This window comes from Podarcis vaucheri (genome assembly GCF_965113315.1).
Source record: "Podarcis vaucheri genome assembly, chromosome: 4".
NCBI classification, from domain to species: domain Eukaryota; kingdom Metazoa; phylum Chordata; class Lepidosauria; order Squamata; family Lacertidae; genus Podarcis; species Podarcis vaucheri.
Genome location: NC_138762.1, coordinates 58,001,683 through 58,024,532, shown reverse-complemented (window position 1 = coordinate 58,024,532; position 22,850 = coordinate 58,001,683). Strand labels below are relative to the sequence as shown.

The 22,850-nt window shown below is 43.3% G+C and overlaps 1 protein-coding gene across 3 annotated transcripts; it reads right to left on the bottom strand.

The window, feature by feature from the left end:
• Positions 1-3,803: 3,803 nt before the first annotated feature.
• LOC309531685 (interferon-induced GTP-binding protein Mx1-like) lies at positions 3,804-22,697 on the bottom strand. 3 transcript variants are annotated; one of them, XM_082221333.1, is made up of 14 exons: positions 20,362-22,697; positions 15,187-15,370; positions 14,251-14,440; positions 13,091-13,228; positions 12,293-12,447; positions 11,300-11,438; positions 10,371-10,569; positions 10,013-10,091; positions 9,115-9,237; positions 8,449-8,590; positions 7,777-7,935; positions 6,487-6,563; positions 4,906-5,133; positions 3,804-4,331 (listed from the first exon to the last, which is right to left on the bottom strand). In XM_082221333.1, exons 2-14 carry the CDS (start codon positions 15,313-15,315, stop codon positions 4,101-4,103), a joined length of 1,989 nt encoding a protein of 662 aa, XP_082077459.1. In that variant the 5' UTR covers positions 15,316-15,370; positions 20,362-22,697; the 3' UTR covers positions 3,804-4,100. The 3 variants fall into 3 exon arrangements, with proteins under 3 accessions (XP_082077459.1, XP_082077461.1, XP_082077460.1); XM_082221335.1 differs by having other exon boundaries at positions 15,223-15,370; XM_082221334.1 differs by having other exon boundaries at positions 15,187-15,365.
• Between the last annotated feature and the right edge of the window lie 153 nt (positions 22,698-22,850).

Sequence of the window (22,850 nt, the reverse complement as noted above, 5' to 3'; positions counted from 1 at the left end):
GAAATGAAACTGAAAAGTAAAATCTGGGCAGAAAGGAAAGCGGGAAGGGGCGGGGAGCGGAGAGGATGGTGCCCGGCGTAGCAACTAAGTTCCCTGGATCGCCAACGGGGAGAGCGCAGCTGTGGTCGGATCCTGCTGGCGAGCTTCCCAGAAGGCACCTTGGGGCCGGATGCCGGACGAAGCGGGCCTTACGCCTGACCCCTGCATCTTTACCTTCTTACCCCCCCCCCGCCTTCTTTGTAGGTTTGGGGTTCAGGAAAGCTGGCCCCGCCCAACGTAAGTGCAGTAGGCTCTGGATCAGGAAATATCTTGCGCGCTTGAGCTGGAAGAGCCTCAGATGGAAGAAAAACCCACAAACACTGCAGAGATGCTTCCTCACCCCACCCGTGGGGCCGACTATAAGAGCAGGGGCAGCCTCGGATAGCCTGCTAAATAGTGATACAGTTCAATCCAAGCATCATATAGTTCATATTTAACAAATCCACATTTTTAAAATAAATCAGTTACAGAGATGCAATGGGGGTTTGATGCATGGAGTTGGCCGTAGGCCCAACTTCACTGCACTTCATTCCCACTGAAATCCATGGGATTTAAGACATGACAATATTTCCCATTGATTCCAATGGTACCTAAATTCAGTTTCCTTAAGACTGCAATCCTAACACCACACAGCTGAGAAGAAGCCCCACTGAATTCAATAGGACTTGCTTGAGTAGGTATGGTTGGGGTTGTGCTGGCTGACTGGGCCGAACCCACCTGCTTGTATGGTATGTTTGTCTCTGTCATTATTACGGTAACTTTCAGGAGGAAGTTGAAAACATTCCTGTTCAGCCAGGCATTTGGTGGCTGGAGAATACTGGGCCTGCCAACCCCATCATTGGATGGAAGACCATTTTTATAACTCTTTAATTGTAATTATTCTTAGACTGTTCAGTTTTAAAACTTTTTTACTGTGTTTTTGCTTTTAAATGTTGTATCTGTGTGCTGCCCTGGATCTTATGGCTTCTTCACATCTTAAAACATTTACAGACATTCAATTAAAGAGTTTCAATGGTAAGTCACTATAAAAAAGTCACTAAGCTAACATCAAGCTTGCGAAATCAGATCTCCACTGATTTAGGGAAGTCGATTTCACACACCCCTACGTCATTGTTCACTCTCTTGCAACATCCCTTAATAGTCTGTTTCTCTGCCTCTCACTCTTACACACACTTCATATACCACTTTCTCAGCCCCACACAGGGCTGTCCTTTTGACTGTTCCATTCGGTCTTTGCTCCACTTCCTACTGTTAACCACCACATTGTCCTTGAATGTTGTTTTTTGGATTATTATTATACTTTTTAAAAGGTTCTGAGGAGTCTTAATGTACATAAATCTTTCCATTTCAGCCAAGGAGCCAAGCAAGGGCTAAATTAAACCAACTGAAACTATTAACTCTCATATCTAATAGCCAGCAACATTTAAAACAATGCAGCCTGCAGTTATCTCAAGGTAAGGTGAGGGGTATTTTGGGCCATTTTTCGGGGGTGGGAGGGCAAATTGGCAGACCACAATCTATCTGTTTTCTGTGTGAATCCTGTTGTCTCTGGTTGACCACAGCCACTCCCTAGCAGAACAGACAAAGCTGGTTTTTGACTTAGCCAGAGACAAGCTCAGAAAACAGGTAGCAAGTAGCCTGTGCTGGTTCAGTTGAGAGATGAAAACTCAGTACAAAACTAAGTTGTATAATAGCTTAATTAGAACCAGCTAATAAATTCTCTGGGGAACTCCATAGCTCCAAACCAATCACTGATTGGTTTTGCAGGAGAGTAAATAGAGACAGCTGTGGGCTATGTATTTAGAACTAGCCAATCTAGCAACAAACCAATGAATAAGATTTCATGTTCTTCAGAACTCTTCTAGTGCAATGTCTCTGCCAGGGGTCAGCAAACTTTTTCAGGAGGGGGCTGGTCCACTGTCCCTCAGACCTTGGGGGCCGGACCCACCCTCTACCAAAAGCACCCCCTCTCCCGAAAGGAGCCCCCCCGCCAGTCACGCCACAGCCACTGATGCCACGTTTTCTGCGGTGGTAACGTCCTCTGCCTCGACCAGGAGTCCCCGGGGTGCAGACCCCATTCCAACGGCCTGGGCTGCGGAGGCAGCCTCCCCTCCACCACCGTTTCCTCCTGCTTGGCTTTTGACCATACGCGGCTGCCTCAGCGGGAAGGAAGGGGCGTTGCCCAGAGGTGTCCGCAGCTTCGGATTGGCTGCAGGAGCTTCCTGCAGCCAATCTGAAGCTGCATCAGTGTTGTGGAAGTTAGTCCCCACGTGGTGAGGTCTCTGTGCCGCATCGGTTTAGCATGGGGTGGCAGGGTCAGCAAGGTTCGCAGGCCGCATTAACAAGCCCGGTGGGCTGTACCTGGCCCCCAGGCCTTAGTTTGCCGACCCCTGATCTACACAGAAATAAGTCCCATTGACTTAATTGGGTTTACTCCTAAGTTGGTGTGTATAAGATTACAGCCTTTATCAGTTATTAAGAAAAATAGAGTGTGAGAGAAAATGCTGGCATAGTGTTGAAGCCGCAAAGTCAGAAATTCCATTGCAAGTTCCCATTGTCCATGATACATCTAGACCCGTGGTTCCCAATGTGGGGCACACGACCCACAGGGGGGCAATTTGAAAATGAATTATTAACAGTTAATGGCCTTTTAGGCTTCCTCCGTGTGAGAAGGAGTTCACTTTTTGAATGATAAGAATTGTATGTCATGGGGGGGGCACCAGGATTTTAGAGATGCTTAGGTGCGTAATGGCCAAAAAAAAGGTTGGGATCCACTGATCTAGACAATGCATGCTCCTGATCTGATTGCAGATTCCTAGGTTTAGGTGGACTCTCATTTTCAAGGTGGAAAGTATTCATCCATGTTTTAATTGCAAGGATTGTGTAGACCATGAAATCACTCCAAATAACCAGTAATAATTCACCTGGAGAAAAAAACAGCATTAAAATCTCAAACAAAGAATATGAGGGAAAGCAATAATTTGAGACCAGTTCAGCAACAAATACTTTATTTTAAAAGGAGAACAAGGTTTTCCACCATAAGTCTAGAATTTAGCATTTTTAAAATCAGTTATTACTGGGATGGTGGTCATAGAGTTGGAAGAGACCACAAGGGCCATCAAGTCCAACCCCCTGCCAAGCAGGATACACCATCAGAGCACTCCTGACATATGGTAGTCAAGCCTCTGCGGTGGTGGTATGAAAGCTTAAGTTGTTTATACAGTGGTACCTTGGTTTTCAAACTTAATCTGTTCCGGAAGTCCGTTCCAAAACTATAGCGTTCCAAAAGCAAGGTGTGCTTTCCCATAGAAAATAATGCGAAATGGATTAATCCGTTTTAGACTTTTAAAAACAACCCCTAAAACAGCAATTTAACATGAATTTTACTATTTAATGAGACCATTGATCCCTAAAATGAAAGCAATAAACAATGTCCTGCAGTCAGTCAATCAATCAGTCAGTCAGTAGCTGAACTGGGTTCCACACAGTCACACACAAAAAAGAGCCACAAAAATGCAAAATCAATAGCAGAAACAGACAGACCTCAGCGTAACACTTAAAATGGAAGTGTGGCACTCAATTCATCAGCGTAACACTCAAAACAGCAGTGTGGTTGTGGCGTTTGTACAGAGCCCCCGGTCGTTTCACGGACTACAGTGGTACCTTGGGTTACATATGCTTCAGGTTACAAATGCTTCAGGTTACATACTCTGCTAATCCACAAATAGTAAGAACTTTGCGGCAGCAGAGGTAGGCCCCATTAGCCATTTCCATTCCCCTGTACAAACAAAATCACAAGGAATGAGCAAAGGCCACATTGGCACTCAAAATGGAAGTGTAGCACTCAAATAGTCAGCCTAACACTCAAAATGGAGCATGTTTGGCTTCCGAAGAAAGTTCGCAAACCAGAACACTTACTTCCAGGTTTGCAGCATTTGGGTTCCAAGTTGTTTTAGTACCAAAGCGTTTGAGAACCAAGGTACCACTGTATACACAAGCAATGAATAGGATCCCTTCCTTCTGCAACTGGAAGAGGGAATTAACACAGAGACACCTCTTCATTACATGGGGAATTTTGCTAAATGCTGTCGTGCTTTGGTGAGACGCTTGATCTTCTCCTTCAGAGTGTTCCTCACATTGGAAGTATCATACCTCTCCTGAAGGAGAATGTCAAACTGATCTTTGTTTTGCAAGAGTTGCAGCATTGCATTTTGTAATTTGTCAGCATAATCCTGGAGAACATATGTCCGAATAATCATCGGAATTTGGGTTCCAAGACGGGTTCCTGCGCTCTGCAAACAGAATAAGAGTTTGGGTTTTAGACTGATTAACAGACGGACCAAACCAGGAAGGTAGCATTATCAAAAGACTATCATTACAACAGGTCATCCACTTAAACATAGGTCACTGGAAGAAGGCTTAAATCACTCCCACTAACAATCAATCCGAAGGGGAGGGATAATGGGCCCTTATTTATTTCACAAATTGGTTTGGTTCTCTTGTTTCTGGGCCCAGACAATAGAGCAAATAATTTCTCTCATCATATCCATGCTCCACCCACCTTTTTTTTTTTACCATGAGAGCTCTAAGAAATAACCTGATATATGTGCATGTGTAAGTAATTCTTTAAGTTATTATGTGACACTTATGTTAAGCGCAAGCTGCTCCAAAGCAATAGCTTAAAAACTTAAAACAGAGTTCAGCTATCCTAAGAGAGGAGCGGGAAGGTGGTGGAAGGCTATATCAGCCCAGGAGAAAAACTATTCAGATCAAGGTTTTGGATACTCTGTTTCTTTAGTTTACTACTAGAATTGTTCCATGTTGTAATGGGAGATTGAGGTGTTAAAAAAAGAGGCTGAAACTCACTTTGAAGTAAGCGTTCAAGTGGTAAGTCATTTCCTCCATGGAGCATTGCTTTGCAGGAACTAGAACTGATTTTGTAAATGCATTTCCAACAGCTTTCGTTCTAATACCACTTAAATCTTCACTATAAATACTGTCCTGGGAGTACACTATTTGTTCCATTTTAAACTGAGTATTGATCATGGATACCGCAGCCGCTTCTTGCTTCAGTTTTATATCTTCAATATTGATCTGCATGACAAAAGATATTATCTTTTGTTGTTGTTGTTCCACAGTAATTCATTATGAGAACCCCTACACTCAGTGTTCCCAAGTATAATCAGTAAGGCTCAGAAATTAACACTTAAAACTGCTTTACCAATATAGGTCATTAGTCCATTTCACCCACCACCCTGAATGACAGTTCCAGTGTCTCAGGCAAAGGTGTTATCAGAGATTTTTAAAAACTGGACCTTCCGCAAGCCTTGATGGGTAGCGTTGTGTAGATAAATAAGGTAAGGTGTTACAAAGCACTTCCATGGGAGCTGGGAAAGGTACAAATATTTGAAATGCATGAACTCCACAATTGATGGTAAAGAACAGTTACATTTTGAGAGAATCACAGAATAACATCTTGCACAGAAATATCAGTGGATTATATTTCCACTTTAAAATATAAAGCTACCATTGTGTCAAGAGCGAGCTAGCAGTAACTGTGCAAGTTAGAGTTAAGTCTTTAGCAGCAAACACACTATCTGCAAAGGAGCGCCGGGCCTAAGGAGCGCAACTCATCTCTGGTAGGTCTTGCCTGCATAAAGCAGTTGCTGACACTGAAGGACCCCACCTCCCCACAGCTAAGTCCCCCCCTTCTCCAGGGTTTTTTTCCCCAAGCAAGAGACTGCATCTACACCTCACTAATCTCTCCTTGGCTCTTTTCATACTTCTTCTGGTTCTGGGAGACAAGTAGGGAAGGGAGTTTGTCACAGCAGGAAGGAGAGACACCTTCTCCAGCCAGACTCATCTCTGCCTCTTGGCCTCCTCCCCTGCTTCAGCGTCTGCCTCTGATTCTGGACTTCCCTCTGCCACAGACTCTCCCAGCTCACTATGCCCTGTTCCCTCTTCAGTTTCTGACACTTCAGTCTTCTCCCTCTGATGGCTCATCCTTGTCCCACCACCACTCCCTGGCCTCTGAGCAACCAGTCCATGACGCATGGGCTCTCTTCAGCAGAGTAGCCCCATCCCTGCATCATATCATCTCTTTCATATATATTAGGTGGGACAAGGAAGTAGTTAAAATTAAGTCAAACTATTTAACTAGGATCAAGGCAGGACCTTTACATACCTGGGGGCAGAGCTCACATAAAACACTCATCATCTGAAGTGGGAGTCAGGGGGAGACCTTTTCAGACTGATGGGCCAGGTCTAAATTTTCTGTCCACCTGTCAATCACCTGACTTCATAGTGATATCATGTGAAGCTGTGCTTTAAAGCCCTGATTGTCAGCAAGCACACTAGAGCCATCCTGGTTGTATGGATTCATTAGAGGGTTCCATGTCTGCCTTTTGTCTAACCATCATGGTTATGACTAAATACATCACTTCTTACCTGAGCAGCTCTCAGAAGATTGTAGAAAGCACCAAAGTGTCGGTAGGCAGTTTGAACAAAATTTTCCCGCACAAGTTCTAGAAAACAGGGAGAACCATTTAAAGGCACAAAATCTTAAGAGAAAAATTGTGGCTAAAATTCCTAAGCAACTGGCCAAAGTAAATAATATACTGTCCTGTGTATTGTTGGAAAAAACTGGGGCCCTGGGCTTGTGTCTTTACACACCTTCACCTCTACCAACACACACACACACAGGGGTGCCAACACTATTTCTGGGCAGGAGGCTGAGCCCCCCCAATAGTGAGGGGGCCGCCATCCCCCACCACTGCTGGGCAAGACTGGCCTGCTGCCCCCCACCCCGCATGTGGGGAGCAAGTTGGCGCCCCTGCACACACATGTGTTCACATCAGTTAAATTGTGCAACATGTCAGAAAAGAATGACCACTCTTGCTATTGTGTCTTTCCTGGCTACCATTAACCCAACCTTCTACTCAGAGGCATGCATGCAGATTAGAGTGTTTGTGTGTGTACAATATGCTGTGAAAGACAGAGAGACTGGGAAAATCAAGTAAACAATATGAATGGGAATTGCTTCCTAGGAAGTATTTTGTTAGGATTAGGATCAGAATGATCAACTGACAGAAGACATGTAAGATTGTGGCATAATAATAAATTATTGTGGCATAATAATCAATTATTACTGTGCTCAATCTCTATTTAATTTATATCTATATCTATATCTATCTATCTATCTATCTATCTATCTATCATCTATCTATCTATATTCTTTCCTTTCAAGGCCAATATATGCTAAGCACTATGCAGATATAAAAAGGACACAAGTCATGAAGATTATTGTGTTAAAGTGTGTATGCAAATAAATTATGAGCTGTTACTGACTTTCACAAAGCCAATAAAACATTTAGGCTGCGATTCTATACCTAATTACCTGGTATAAAATTCAGTGACATTTACTTTTGAGTGGACATGTATAAGATTGCACTATAGAAGGTTGTGCTCTTAACAGAGAATAATTTGTTTTTCTGCAAGTGACATTTAAAGTGTTTTGATTACCCTGCATTTGTCAATCAAAATATTCACAATACTTATGTGTATTAAAATTAAAAAAACTATTCTGTTTTAAAACTGCTATTTCTATATTAACAGTACATCAACAACATTCAGAAATGATATATTCCAGACTAAATTATATTCCTAAAATCACACATGAAATCCTTTACATAAACCAGATATTAGAAACTGAAACCATGTTGCTACTGTAAAACGTACCCGCTACATCCGTCAACATTTCAACAGCTGGCGATTTCAGCGTCATAATTTGTCGTTTGACAATGGTCTCAAAGGTCTTGTAATTAATAAACCCTGGGAGTTCTTTACCACGATATTTATTTTCATAGCTGTGAACTTCATCTTTCATAGTATCTCTTACTGCAACATTGAAAAAATTGCATTAAGTAATCACCCTCAGCTTTCAAGGCTCCAGTACTGATGAAGTTAATAATCATGGCTACTCCATGAATTATAGAACACACATTTTTTTAACCTGCTCTTTTCTGCAAGTTTGATATTGGAAGACGTCTATCTCAAAAGCAAAATAAAAATGGGCTGCATGCACAGGTAAACAAATATCTGTGACAATGCCCAAAATGAAACACAGGTTTCTGGAATTCAGAGATGATAGGGACAACAGCACATAATGTGCATATATCCCATCAAGTACCACACCCACCCACAAGTGTGGCTAGGAAATACTGAGATCAGAGTTCAACTGAAAATGCTCATCTGTGAACAAACATGCACAAAAGTGCATATGGGAAAAATGGGTCTGTGCAAACTACATGCACGCTATCACTCTAATGTGTACACAGCCTGCACGAGAATTCAGGTTAAAACTGGGTGTTCACTTGCAGGGAAAAAAATAAGAAATTTGAAACAGTTTACCATTTAGTGCATTGCTGTTGATCTCCTCTTGCCATTGATTAAAGATATTTCGCACTTTTGTGAACAATCTTGTTTCTTTCAAATCCGTTAAATCCTCTCCTTGTACTTTATTTAAGATGTCTTGATTAAAAAGCTTGATTTTCTGTAAAAAGAATATATATATATATTCCTAAAATCCTTTAAAAAATATAATATTTATATATCAATTCAGTCTGTCCAGCTACAATGTACATCTTTTGAAAAAGAATTGAGTGATTATCCAGAAAGCATCAAGACTTGCTGTTAGGCTTTGAACTTGATGGCTTAAGCTTTATGGCTTATACGAATGAGCAGAGTACAATAATAAAAGAGAAGTGGATCATATTCAGGATAGGCACCACCATTCATATTCCATAGTACCATTCCTAAACCAGCACAAAGAGAATGCTTCCCAAATCACATACAAATAAGCTTTACAATCTTAAAGTGGTTCCCTGATGTTACTTTTCAACAAGTACATTATTGCATTGAAGCTTGGAAATGTCTGCCAGAGTTCAAGGCCTAAATCTCTTCTACCAAAATTAGATACTGATATTTAGGTACTTCGTTTTCAGTTTCCTGAGAAACGCACATATTAAAATTTTCAGGCATTCCAGAAATAAAATTGGAAACCCCACATTTATTTACCTGTATGAGGAAAGGCATCTTCTCTTCTGTGTTTCCAGGCACATCTTGACCACATTTTTGCAGCTCTGCATTTGTTACCTCTAGCTTTTCCTTAATTTGTTTTTGCAAAGTTGGCAATGTTTTCTGAAAGACAGACATGCACCAAGAAGGAAAGTATTCAGTCTCAGAATGTTTCAACACCTCTTCAGAGTGAATTCACAGAATCATTCACAGAATCTGACACTTGACTGAGATAAGTGCTATTGCAGCTGCTTAACACTGGTGGTGAAACATAGAAGCCACCAACTTCTTTTTATTTGGAACACACCAAAGCATGCCAGAAGGTCTTATTCACAACCCTATAATCAGAATGTATTTAGACAACCAAGACGTGTGTGTGTGTAATACACATATAGTTTTTCTTTAGAGAAATGAAGATCATTGGACTGCTGATACATGCATTTGCATACAACATATAGTTATGCCCCGGGACTAAAAATGACATGTCACATGTCCAACGACATGTAGTTTTCCTCTGCTGGTATTTTTTTTACAGTATAAATCTTGAATTGAAAGCAGAAGGTGCTATTTAACTTTTTCCCCTCCAGCCATTTCCCCACTCTTTTTTTAAAGCAAAAAATTGTCAATAGAAGTCAAAGATTGAAAACAATTTTTCTTTTTTTTTAAAAAATTGAAATATAAATAAAATCAATCATTAAAAATATACATTATGTACTAAAATTACAGATTAAAATACATATTAACTTACATGTTTGGGTAGGCTTTCCTAAACATGTAAGTTTTTTGTGGACATTAAAAAAAGATACAGAGGAAATGCTTCCCAGCAAAGACAAGGTAAATACAATTATTTCAAAGCACTAACAAATTTAGTTATTCAAATGATTCAGTATTCTCTTACGCTAATGTGCTCTATCAGCTCCTGTGTAAGCCTTTCTGCCAAAAGTGGGATGGTAGCTCTGCCTTCCTCCAAAAGAGATCTAGCAGGAAACAAGAGTGAGTAATTAAATTTAAAAGTATGACACAAGTATAATCCAGATAAACAGGCAGGCAGGCAGGCAATTCCCAATATTCAATCAAATGGGGCTCGTTTAAACAATCTTTGGAGTGATTAGACCCAGTGTGTGGAGTACTGCAGGTTGAAGTGTCAAACAGATGCTTGCATTGGTTGCATACTTTCACTTAATTTGGCATTATATTTCAACCAACAAAGACCACAATGAACGGATTTCTTTCTTTCTTTTTAAAAATAAGCCTACCTGAAAAAATCGTGTTCTTCGAAAAATTCTCTCTCTTTCTCAATTGCATCTCCCAAAGTCACTTTGTCGTTGATGTCACTTTGCCCACGACACTTAACGATCATATATCCTTTTCTCAGGGGGACTCTTTGATTCCGGATTATGTCCACCACTTCTGCCTCTGTTCCCTTGTCAACCAAGTCAGGCTTGGTCAGGATGCCTGTGAAATAATAGATGCATAGGAAGAAAAGTATCTTATTTTAGGTGGTTTATTTTGAGAAAAGGTAGTACATATTCTGAATCAAGTCACCTTTGAACCCATGGGACCTGTATGAGAAAAGTGGAACCAACAGGAAGGCAGCTGGCCCAATACAAGTGCTATATTGGGTTTGACTCCCCAGTCTGTGCAATCTGTCAGTGCCTGATATGCAGATTTCTGCTGCCTCACCATGCCTGCTGTCTGGAGCCTGACCTATGGTCTTGGACCACGTTACTAGCCTCTGCTCCTTTGGACCCACGATTGCTGCCCTTGACCCACACCGATTCTGGACCACACTGCTTGCTGCTGCATCCATCCTTCCCACCCAACCCCCAATATTCTTCTATTTCTCTGTACAACAGCAAAGAGCCGCAACAGAATCAGCCAGAAGAATTCAGCCTGCAGGTCTAGAATATTCACAGAATATACAGCTGATAAGTCACCATTTGAGTAAATACAGCAGAAAGAGGGTTGATTTGAGGGCTAACACAAAATCATGGTAAAAACTGATTAGATGCTTGGCAAAATGATGCTTGGCAAAATGTTAAGAAGTGAATAGGCTACGGTAAGACCTCTAAATAAAATTCTAAATGACGCAAATCAAACGGTGGTAGGATTCCTGCAGTGCTAACTTGTCCTCCCCGTAGTTAAAAACACCACCATCACTTTTTAAAGTGTTTATTTAACTTACCAAGTGTTCTCTCCCCCGTGGGATCTACTTCTTGAGCCATTTTCAGTGCCTCCGTTGTTGCAATGTCTACATTACTTGGCACCACTACCAAATTGATGGTTTCTTGTTTGTTAATATACTTCTTAATTAACTTTATTATCTGTAACAAAATTCAGACAATAAGAGCTGTGTTATATGGCACCTCATAAAATGAGTAAATACAGCCAACTAAAATTTTGTACAAAACTGGAACAATACAAGAATCTGTTGTGCCAAAGCAGTGGATTTATTAACATAACTGCTGTATTGAACTAATCAAGGAATTGGAGGTGATCAGCATTGTTGTACTTTAACACCCATCAGCCCCTACCAGCATGGGATGATGGGAGTCTGAGTCCAGCAACATCAGGTTTCCTACTGCTCTGTTACAGTGTTATTTATATTCCAATGTCTACCAAGGATTTCAGTGCAATTTACAAACAATTACAAAAATTAAAACAACAGATAAAGCAAACAAAGCAAGCAGCAAATAAAAAACTGCTAGTATTTTTTTTTAATGTGGTAGAAAATGTTTAAAAATTTATCAATGGTGGTACGAGGCATACCTTCCAGCCAGTGTTCACCCAAGCTCCTGACAACTGTGTCACTGATGCTTACCTGGATGGAGAGGTGCGGTGCAAGTGCACCAGCAGAAGAGCCAGATTGGTTTTGCTGGTGTGTTTCAACCTTCCTGACCTCCCCACCACCTCACCTCTCTCTTTCCTGTAAGCAGCTCTCAGGAGGTCAGAGGAGCACCAGTGCTCCACCATGCCACCCACTTCTGCCCCTAGGATTCCATAACTGGAGCACCACCAATAAAATCCCTTCTCCCTTGTAGATGCAAGCCTTGCCTCCAATGGGTGGCATTTAGCGAAAGGCATCATACCTTTAGCATGTGGGCACTCCCATACCTTGCTGTATCCACCCAATTCATTTTCAGGATCCTACCAGTTCTGAAAACAATCTTCTTTTTACCTGCTGTCCAATGTCTTTTGGCTGATCACCCACAGCCACTCTTGCAATTCCTGGCAGGTCAATCAGAGTCAGGTCCGGAACATCCGAGGAGCTGATTTCCAGGCTAATTAATTCTGAGCTAATGCCTGATCCTGAGCCAGCCATTGCATTCTGGGCTGTATTATAGGAGGAAAAACAAAGTACAGTGGTACCTCAGGTTACAGATGTTTCAGGTTACAGAAGCTTCAGGTTACAGACTCCGCTAACCCGGAAGCAGTACCTCGGGTTAAGAACTTTACTTCAGGACGAGAACAGAAATCGTGCAGCAGCAGCACAGCAACCGTGGGAGGCCCCATAAGCTAAAGTGGTACCTCAGGTTAAGAACAGTTTCAGGTTAAGAACGGACCTCCAGAACGAATTAAATTCTTAACCCAAGGTACCACTGTAACAGTACAGGAATATTGTGGGAAAATCTCTTCCTACAGACCAAAAAGTGAACACTTCAGCAGAAATGTGTTCTTCTATAATAGACTAGGCAGAAAAGGAAACTAATTACAAAGATAAACATTTGGAATTTCTGCTTGGTGCAAAGGAAGACACTAAAAACCATCACAGAAAAACTCTTTATGTATAGCCCAACCCTAGTAACAATTTAATATCTGTTTGGCTGCCCACTAGAGGATATACAAAAAAGTAATTTAGATAGCAATTCTATGTGCATTGATGTGCAAACTAGCTCTCCTGAACAGTGAGACATGCTTCTGTGTTAACGTGCTTCTGTGTTAACACCTATAGGATTGCACTGTCAGCGACAGTTACCTCTAATGATTTGTTCTTCCACTTGTCTTGAGCTATTCATTTCTTTCACTGTGTTCAGATATGAAATTTTCCCTTTCCATTCCTTCGTGTTGTGTGTTTTCTTCAGCTTGAGCTCTAAGGGGCATCTTGTAACAATACCTGCAAAGTGAAAAAGCAAGCATGAAGGAATGGAAGATGACAGGGAAGGGCAAAGGGAGCCCTACTCTATCTTGAATGTCACCAAAACATGGGTGGGCCAAGGAAAGACTGGTCATATCAGCAGGTAGAACACTAAGAATGCAAGAGCCCTGTTGGATCAGGCCAAAAGCCCATCTAATCCAGTATACACTGCTCACAGTGGCCTACCAGAAGCCCATGGGAAGACTGTAAGCAGAACCTGCGTGTAACAGCCCTCTCCCTACTTGTGATTCTCAGTAACCGATATTCAGAGGCATACTGCCTCCGACAGCAGACATAGCCCATAACATTACAACACTACTGAAGTCTTTAGAAACAGAAAGTGCCATGATCAGTATAGTTGGGTCTTTGCATCCTTCAAATGGCAGGCAGGTAGGCAGGCAGGTAGGCAGGCAGGCAGGCAGGCAGGCAGGCGGAAAGAAAGAAAGAAAGAAAGAAAGAAAGAGAAAGAAAGAAAGAGAAAGAAAGAAAGCTGTTTAGTCATAGGGAGAGTAATATCCCGTGCATTACAAAATATTTCCCAAGACACCTATAACATATAGCAACCAAAAGGGGAGGATAGATACCAAGCAATATAAAACTATTAACTGATGAAAAAGACTAATAAAAAGTATTAAACCAATTTCATGGGGAATGAAAGTTACTTAAAGGGCTCAGAAAAAATAAAAAGTCCTCCCAAAGTAGCAAAAGAGTTGCCAGGCGAATCTCCCCAAGGAAAAGCATGTCATAAACTGGGTGCCACCACCAAGAAAGCCCTCTCTTTAAAAAAATAAATATTTTTTTAAAAAATATTTCTTAAGTTTACAAAAATACATGCGTTGTCTCTTTTTTCAGGTTGCATTTAGAACCACCTCCTTTTACACCAGATGGTGGGAGCCCCCAGAGGATAGACTCTGAAGACAGTCTTGATATAGAGGCTGATGATTGCATCACATTGTCTCATGGAGAGAAAAGAGGAAAAGCGGGGGGCGGGGGATTCTCACCACTGCCCCTTGGAAGAGAGACTCCAGAAAGAGCTTCCAGAACTGAGCTTTTCCCTGAGCTTTGATCTCCAATCACAGCAATTGCTGGCAATGCCAAGTCCTTCTCCACTCCGAGGGCTCTCAGAGAATCAATAAGGTCAATACACGGACGGACTTTCTCTTCATACTGGGTGCTCAGGACACTTGTGCTCTGAAAGAAAAACAAAACAAAAGGGCACCTGTGACCAGAACTAGAATTACCGGTAGTTATCAAGTCCAATAAACCATTTTCACCAATAAATGTTAGTGATGTGGAGCAGCAACTGTTTTCTTAAGTGTAAGCTTCCCAGGTCCCTTCCACCTGCTCATCTTTGCACATACCTGCAATAATATATGGGTACTTCCTACACATCCTTATCACGGGCATCACTATAAGAAGAGGCAAGGGGGAGCAAGCCAAAGGCTCAGCTAGTCCAGTATCTTGTTCTCATAGTGGCCAACCAGTTGCCTATAGGAAACTCGCAAGCATAACTTGAGGGCAACTGTGCAATCTCTGCTTGCGATTCCCAGAATCTGGAATACAGAGACATACTGCGTCTGACAGTGGAGATGGAACTTAGCCATCCAGATAGCCTGTTCCTCCAAAATTTTGTCTAATCCTCTTTCAAATCCATCCAAGTTAGTGACCCATCACCACATCTTGTGGGAGTGAACTCCAAAGATTAACTATGTGTTGTTTGAAGAAATACTACCTTTGGTCTGCCCTGAATCTCCCAAAATTCAGCTTTATTGGATAACCTTCCCCCCCATGCCCCAGGCTCTAGCATTATAAGAGGGATGATTCAAACCTTAAATATGAATGGTTTCCTTGCACCCAGAATCCTTATTGGGGTATCGAGGTCTTCATCATAGTATTTAAGAGGTATCCCACGAAATTAAAAAATAATTTGCCCTTACAGATGTTGATTCATAGCTGTGTGTTTCTGATAGTACCTCTATAAGTTTACTCTTCAGTGGAGAGGAGTCATTCTTCGTTTTACTCTTCAGTGGATTGGAGTCATTTTCCTTTTCACATTTGACCGACATGTTGCTCCCTCGGAATTAAAATATTTTCGTAGATTGGAAAATCAGTTTGCCTGGTCTTAGTAAGAAAAAATATTTTGATTTTATTCTGATGTGCAGGCTGCTTCTGAGAGAAATTCTAAGGCCGGTATCTTTGGTGGAAGTAAATTGCTCTTGAACTATTAAATCCTGAGCCACCCTTTCTCCCACACCAGAGTCAGTGGTTTGTATTTTCCGTTGGAAAACGATCCATGATAGCAAAATTAAAACAGAATATATATAACCTTGTTACATATCTCTTGGGGTTTTGGGGGGGGATATATTTTAAAGAACTATGAAGACTGGTAGTAAGTTTACTGACCTCCCATTCAAGATAATGAGCCAGACACTTTACAGTGAGTTCAGCAATCCATACAAAAAAATTAAAGGGTGCCACTGAACTGCATGATGCCCTAAGTCTTTGCAAAGCAAATCCCTAGCCATTAACTCTACATTGGTGTCAATCCCTATCCTCTCCCCATCCAAGTCCACTAGCATTAGCCATACCTCCCTGATCTACCCAGTCAGAATTGGGCTACACCATTCCTGAAAACCAAAATACCATACTATTGCATGCACCCCAATACCTGAGCAGCAAGAGAGTCTGCGTGTACCTGCAGTATCCCAGGGTTTGGCTTCCTTAGAATGAAGTTCTGTAGAGCCTGTGCTGTCATTAGTCTATATGGTTTTCTTTACAACCTAAGATGGTTTTCTACACACAACCTAAGAAGGGACAAGTTCTTGCTTCCCCATTAGGTTTCCAGGGAAGCCTCAAGCCACAACGCAGAGGTCAGCATAGAGCAAGACAGCATCTCCAGCTTCCAGGTCACTCACACACAGCCCCCCTGCACCCTCTGGCTGACTGTTCCTCTTTCTAGGATGAGGTGGGGACAAGCTCACCCATTCATCTCTATGGCAACAGTGCTCACTCTTTAAGATGCAGATGATGGGTATTTGGCTAGGGAAATTACCTTGACAAAGGAAGTAGTTTGACTGGTTCAGCAAGTTTCCTCTTATAGATGTTAAAGGTAAAGCTAAAGGGACCCCTGACCATTAGGTCCAGTTGTGGCCGACTCTGGGGTTGCGGTGCTCATCTCGCTTTATTGGCCGAGGGAGCCGGTGTACTGCTTCTGGGTCATGTGTCCAGCATGACTAAGCCGTTTCTGGTGAACCACAGCAGCGCACGGAAATGCCGTTTACCTTCCTGCCAGAGCAGTACCTATTTATCTACTTGCACTTTGACGTGCTTTCGAACTGTTGGGTTTGCAGCAGCAGGGACTGAGCAACGGGAGCTCACCCTGTCACGGGATTAAAACCACCGAACTTCTGATTGGCAAGTCCTAGGCTCTGTGGTTTAACCCACAGCACCACCCACATCCATTTATAGATGTTACCTTCTCATAAACTGGACTGCAGCTTTCGAAGAGATCCCTGGGTATCATCCATACTGACCCCCCAATTATTTAGCAATATATAATTCAATGCCACATAAGAATCTCTTATTTGTAAATTAAGAATGCATTTAGCTTTGACATGCCAAAAACAAGTTTCCCAAACCACTGAATTCAATTTGGCATGGAAATTGTAACCCAACAACTTTTGGAGGACACCACGCTAGCTACCCTTGAATGGGGCAGTGGACAACATTCCCTCTTCCCCCTCCTACCCAGTGAGACTCCTCTGCTTGCAGACATTTAATCCACCCTGTGAGGTTATTACTTTCCAGGCTCTCCCTTCCTGTTCCAGTGTGGTGTAGTGGTTAAGAGCGGTAGTCACGTAATCTGGGAAACCGGGTTCGCGTCTCCGCTCCTCCACATGCAGCTGCTGGGTGACCTTGGGCCAGTCACACTTCTGTGAAGTCTCTCAGCCCCACTCACCTCACAGAGTGTTTGTTGTGGGGGAGGAAGGGAAAGGAGAATGTTAGCCGCTTTGAGACTCCTGAAGGGGAGTGAAAGGCGGGATATCAAATCCAAACTCTTCTTCTTCTTCTTCTTCTTCTTCCCCAAATGGAAATCCTGCCTGCAGGCTGATTATTCTATGGAAGGATTCTTACCTCTTGCTCTGGGGAGCAAATGCTGCTTTCCTGATGCTCTTGTTTCTATTGTGTCAGCATCAGCTCCACCTTTCCTGTTCAGGGAAATCGAAACTTAAAAAGGCATCTGACGAATGGCATTATCCCACACTAAAAGCAATATCGCAAGGGTGCCAACAGTGTGTCAGTTTTCCTCGCTGCAGAACACAGAAAGGAAACCAAAAATAATGCTGTCTCATGACGAGGAAACGAAACTTAATTCAGGTCCTTGAACTGGTTGCATCTGAAACTGCTCAGCATCACACTAGACTGAGCAGCCATCTGCTCCTTTTGCATTTTATAAGGCCCTAGTGCTGTAATGATTACACATTTGTTTAGCACTATGTTCTGATTTTCCAATACTCCACTCCCATTAAAAATAAAACAAAATTAACACCAACAGCTGAAATCTAGGAAGCAAGTTGCAGTATAAATAAAATGCTAACAACAGGATTCTGACTTTATTGAGAGTTTTCATAGTGCATTACTTGAGTGATCCTTTCAACAATGTTGCAGATTCCAAAGTAACAGGAGTCCAGCACACTGGTGACATAAAATTAGTGGTAGGGGCGAGTGGGCAACAGGGGAAGCCATGGGCAGAATAATAGTTTGTCCTTTATAATGCAAATCATGCCTCTCTGAGGGACTTTATGAAGGGACAGGGCTTTGTTACACTTGTGACATGAAGTATTTCGCCATTAGACGTCCATCAATAATGGCACAGGCAAGATTGAACCAAGAACTGGCTTGGAAACAACTCAGTTACTGTGCTACTCTGGCTCTCAGTAAGAAGTGTACTTAAAAGCTCACTAGAACCAGAAAAGCTGTTCACTGACATCTAATAGCCTGCAAGCTCAGGATATGTGGAACCTTGAGCAGACAGCATGTTCTATATTTGGAGCAAACACGGAAAAAGCCCTGTATGTACTGCAACAGGTCCAAATCCGTTGTCAAGCCATCTCTTGATAATTATAAAGGATAATTGGATTCATATGTATAGACGCAGTCCCTAAAATATGCTTAATTCCAACCCGTTCAGGGTTTTGATGCCAGCATTTTGAATTGGGTCCAGAAGTGAATTGGAGTCAGTAGAGTCTGCAAATAATAAGATGACTATGCTCTCATCTTTCCACTCCTGACAGGAGATGGAATCGTAGAGTTGCAAGGGACCACAAGAGTCATCTAGTCCAATTCCCTGCAATGTACAAATCTTTTGCCCGATGTGGGGATCAAACCCATGACCTGGTATGTGTGTGTGTATGTGTGGCATGTCCACTCAGCCAGTGATCAGATAATAGCCCACACTGCAATCAGCATGAACACTCTCATACCAGCAGGCGGATACCTCACAAGACAATGTGATGCAGGCAAAAAACATCTGTACAGACACAAACACACTTGCTGGCTGGGAGAGCAGACCAGGCATCAGTCAGCCAGGATGCTACAAACCAGCTCTTCCCTGTTTAGTCCTTTCTGTAGGTCTTCTGCAGGAATAGCCAGCATGGTGACGTCCAGTTGTTGCTGGACTACAACTCCCATCAATCCCACTCCTAACCAGCATGGACAATGGTTATGGATGATGGAAACTGTAACCCAACAACTTCTGGAGGACACCACGTTAGCTACCCTTGAATGGGGCAGTGAACAACATTCAAATCTGTATCCAGGGCAGCTGTTTACCAGCTCCATCTGGTACGCAGGCTGAGACCCTACCTGCCCGTGGACTGTTTCGCCAGAGTGGTGCATGCTCTGGTTATCTCCCGCTTGGATTACTGCAATGCGCTCTACGTGGGGCTACCTTTGAAGGTGACTCGGAAACTACAACTAATCCAGAATGCGGCAGCTAGACTGGTGACTGGGGGCGGCCACCGAGACCACATAACACCGGTCTTGAAAGACCTACATTGGCTCCCAGTACGTTTCCGAGCACAATTCAAAGTGTTGGTGCTGACCTTTAAAGCCCTAAACGGCCTTGGCCCAGTATATCTGAAGGAGCGTCTCCACCCCCATCGTTCTACCCAGACACTGAGGTCCAGCACCGAGGGCCTTCTGGCAGTTCCCTCACTGCGAGAAGCCAAGTTACAGGGAACCAGGCAGAGGGCCTTCTCGGTAGTGGCGCCTTCCCTGTGGAACACCCTCCCACCAGAGAGCCAGTGTGGTGTAGTGGTTAAGAGTGGTAGTCACGTAATCTGGGGAACCGGGTTCGCGTCTCCGCTCCTCCGCATGCAGCTGCTGGGTGACCTTGGGCCAGTCACACTTCTGTGAAGTCTCTCAGCCCCACTCACCTCACAGAGTGTTTGTTGTGGGGGAGGAAGGGAAAGGAGAATGTTAGCCGCTTTGAGACTCCTTAGGGTAGTGATAAAGCGGGATATCAAATCCAAACTCTTCTTCTTCTTCTTCTTCTTCTTCTTCTTCAGATGTCAAACAGAACAACAACTACCAGGCTTTTAGAAGACATCTGAAGGCAGCCCTGTTTCGGGAAGCTTTTAATGTTTGATGTATTATAGTATTTTAATATTCTTTTGGAAGCCGCCCAGAGTGGCTGGGGAAGCCCAGCCAGATGGGCGGGGTATAAATAATAAATTATTATTAATTAATTATTATTATTATTATTCCCTCTTCCCCCTACAACCCAGTGACACTCCTCTGCTTGCAGACATTTAATCCAGTCATTACTTTCCAGGCTCTCCCTTCCCGCTCCCCAAATGGAAATCCACCCTGCAGGCTGATTATACTGTGGACGCTCGGGTTGCGAACATGATCCATGCGGGATGCACGTTGGCAACCCGCAGCGGCATGTCTGTGCACGCGCGGGTAGCGATTCTGTGCATGTGTGAACCCCAAAACCCGGAAGTAACCCGTTTCAGTACTTCCGGATTTCGGCAGGTCCGTAACCTGAAAAAACGCAACCTGAAGCGTCTGCAACCCGAGGTATGACTGTCCTGTGGAAGGATTCTGACCTCTTGCTCTGGGAGCAAATGCTGCTTTCCTGATGCTCTTGTTTCTATTGTGTCAGCATCAGCTCCACCTTTCCTGTTCAGGGAAATCGAAACTTAAAAAGGCATCTAACCAATGGCATTATCCCACACCAAAAGCAATATTGCAAGGGTCCCAACGGTGTGTCAGTTTTCCTCGCTGCAGAACACAGAAAGGAAACCGAAAATGATGCTGTCTCATCATGAGGAAACAAAACTTAATTCACTTCCTTGAACTGGTTGCATCGGAAACAGATCTGCATCACACCAGAATGAGCAGCCATCTGCTCCTTTTGCATTTTATAATGCACTAGTGCTGTAATGATTACACATTTGTTTAGCTCTTTGTTCTGATTTCCCAATAGTCCGCTCCCATTAAAAACAAAACAAAATTAACACCAACAGCTGAAATCTAGGAAGCAAGTTGCAGTATAAATAAAATGCTAACAACAGGATTCTGACTTTATTGAGAGTTTTCATAGTGCATTACTTGAGCGATCCTTTCAACAATGTTGCAGATTCCAAAGTAACAGGAGTCCAGCACACTGGTGACATAAAATTAGTGGTAGGGGCGAGTGGGTAACAGGGGAAACCATGGGCAGAATAAGAGTTTGTCCTTTATAATGCAAATCATGCCTCTCTGAGGGACTTTATGAAGAGACAGGGCTTTGTTACACCTGTGACATGAAGTATTTGGCTATTAGACGTCCATAGACCACAAGAGTCATCTAGTCCAATCCCCTGCAATGTAGGGATCAAACCCACAACCCTGAAATTAAGCATCTCATGCTCTACCGACTGAGCTATATTCAGTGGCAAAGGAAAAGACACAGATAATTTAAATCCACATAGTTCCTCTTCACAGAAGTTACAAGAGTGGGGCCAAAAAAGACAGAAGTGGCCATCTAGTGGCAGCCCATTTAGATCAGAAAAGGTTACTTCTAGGGTGGGTGAGGAGAGGGAACAAAGGAGTCGCAGTAGGTGGGTGGATCTTAAACCTTTTCCTAGACACAATTTGCCCACTACAAATCCCACAGCAGTTTTCCTCACTTCCCAACCTTCAGGTTATTAAATGCACATATAATCATCTAAGTGTTGCTATAGAATGAGACCTCTTCTGTCACACACATTGACCCCATTTTGGGATTCTAAGATATAAATGGACACAAGCATTCCATTTTGCTGACAGAGGAAGTGATTTTTTTTGGGCGAGTAAAGCTAGTTTTGATCATATTTAACTTCAGACTTCGTTAATGCCTCTGATAATTCAACAAGCTCTCTGAGGTATGATTTCACCTTTCCTGTCTCTGTTAAGGGTGGTCTACAAAACATGAAACAGACTATAAATTCCATCCCAAGCAATTTACTGAATTCATGATGTTTCTGTCACATTTTATATATAAAATACTACACCGCTAATTTTAAAAATTTAATCCTTTTATTTATTCCAGAGTAATAGATGCATATACATTCAAGTATAAAACCGTGAAGCCATGAAACTACTGGCGTCATGATGACTAGATTTGGCTTTAAGATGTTTCAATGAAAGTAATGTGGTGATAATGTGAACAACTGAGACAATCACCGCATATGCAAAGATGACAGCTTAATGAATAGGCGGTTGGCGCGGAGGTGGCAGTTCCAGCAGTAGAGAAACATAAAAGATCAAGTGTGTCTGGTGAAGAATCAAAAGGAGGCAGCATGGCGCATGGCGCCGCGGAGCTCCTGAGGGCGGCCAGTGTTGCTTGTGCTGCCTGGCCGGCTTCCAAGTTGCTGGGACCGCCGCCGCCACCACCGCTGGCGTGTGGGTGCCGGGGGCACCCGCATCTGGATCTCCTGGGCCGGAGGGACCCAGGAGTGAGCACGGAGGGGGAAAGGAGAAGCCCTGACCCTGCTGCCCCGCCATTGCGCTGCCGCCGCCAAGGGAAAGGAGGAGAGGTAGGAGGGCAGACGGAGGCCGTGAGGAAACATGCGGCTGAACCCAGGCCCAGCCTGAGCCCACCTCCCTGACGGCTAGCGCGCTGCATTTTAAGCCACTAATGTGAACATACCCAAAGTGCGAATGTGTGAGCTGAGCTCCCAGAGAGAAGATTGTGCTCCTGCTCTGCTACAGTGGTTTGCAAAGTCAGTGTGTTGCCCACACCTGGCCTCACGGTTTGTCCTGCTCCAGACAAACCACGTTATATCCAAGGTTTTTCTTGGGTTTATATCTCTGACAAACCATGAGCCCGGGTTTGTGTGATGTGCTTAACTCACAGCAGCAGATGAACAGGAGAACCGGGGAATGAACTAAGCAGCCACAATCCCCTTGCATTTGTACTCAGCTCCATAGGCGCCGACTCCATGGGGCCTGAGGGGGCCCGAGCCCCCTCAAAAATTCGTTTGGGGGGGGCTCTGCCCCCCCAATAATCTCGGGCGCCCCTCCAGCAGAGCGCCACCGCCGCCCCTCCCCCAGCCCAAAATGCACAGGGTCG

Excerpts from the sequence above, each read along its gene's own strand:
- LOC309531685 (XM_082221333.1), bottom strand. The coding sequence starts at position 15,315 with ATGTCGGTCAAATGTGAAAAGGAAAATGACTCCAATCCACTGAAGAGT. Across the intron at positions 11,439-12,292 it reads CAAAAGACATTGGACAGCAG|ATAATAAAGTTAATTAAGAA; the intron begins GTAAAAAGAAGA and ends ATTTTGTTACAG. Across the intron at positions 7,936-8,448 it reads CAACAGCAATGCACTAAATG|TAAGAGATACTATGAAAGAT; the intron begins GTAAACTGTTTC and ends TCAATGTTGCAG.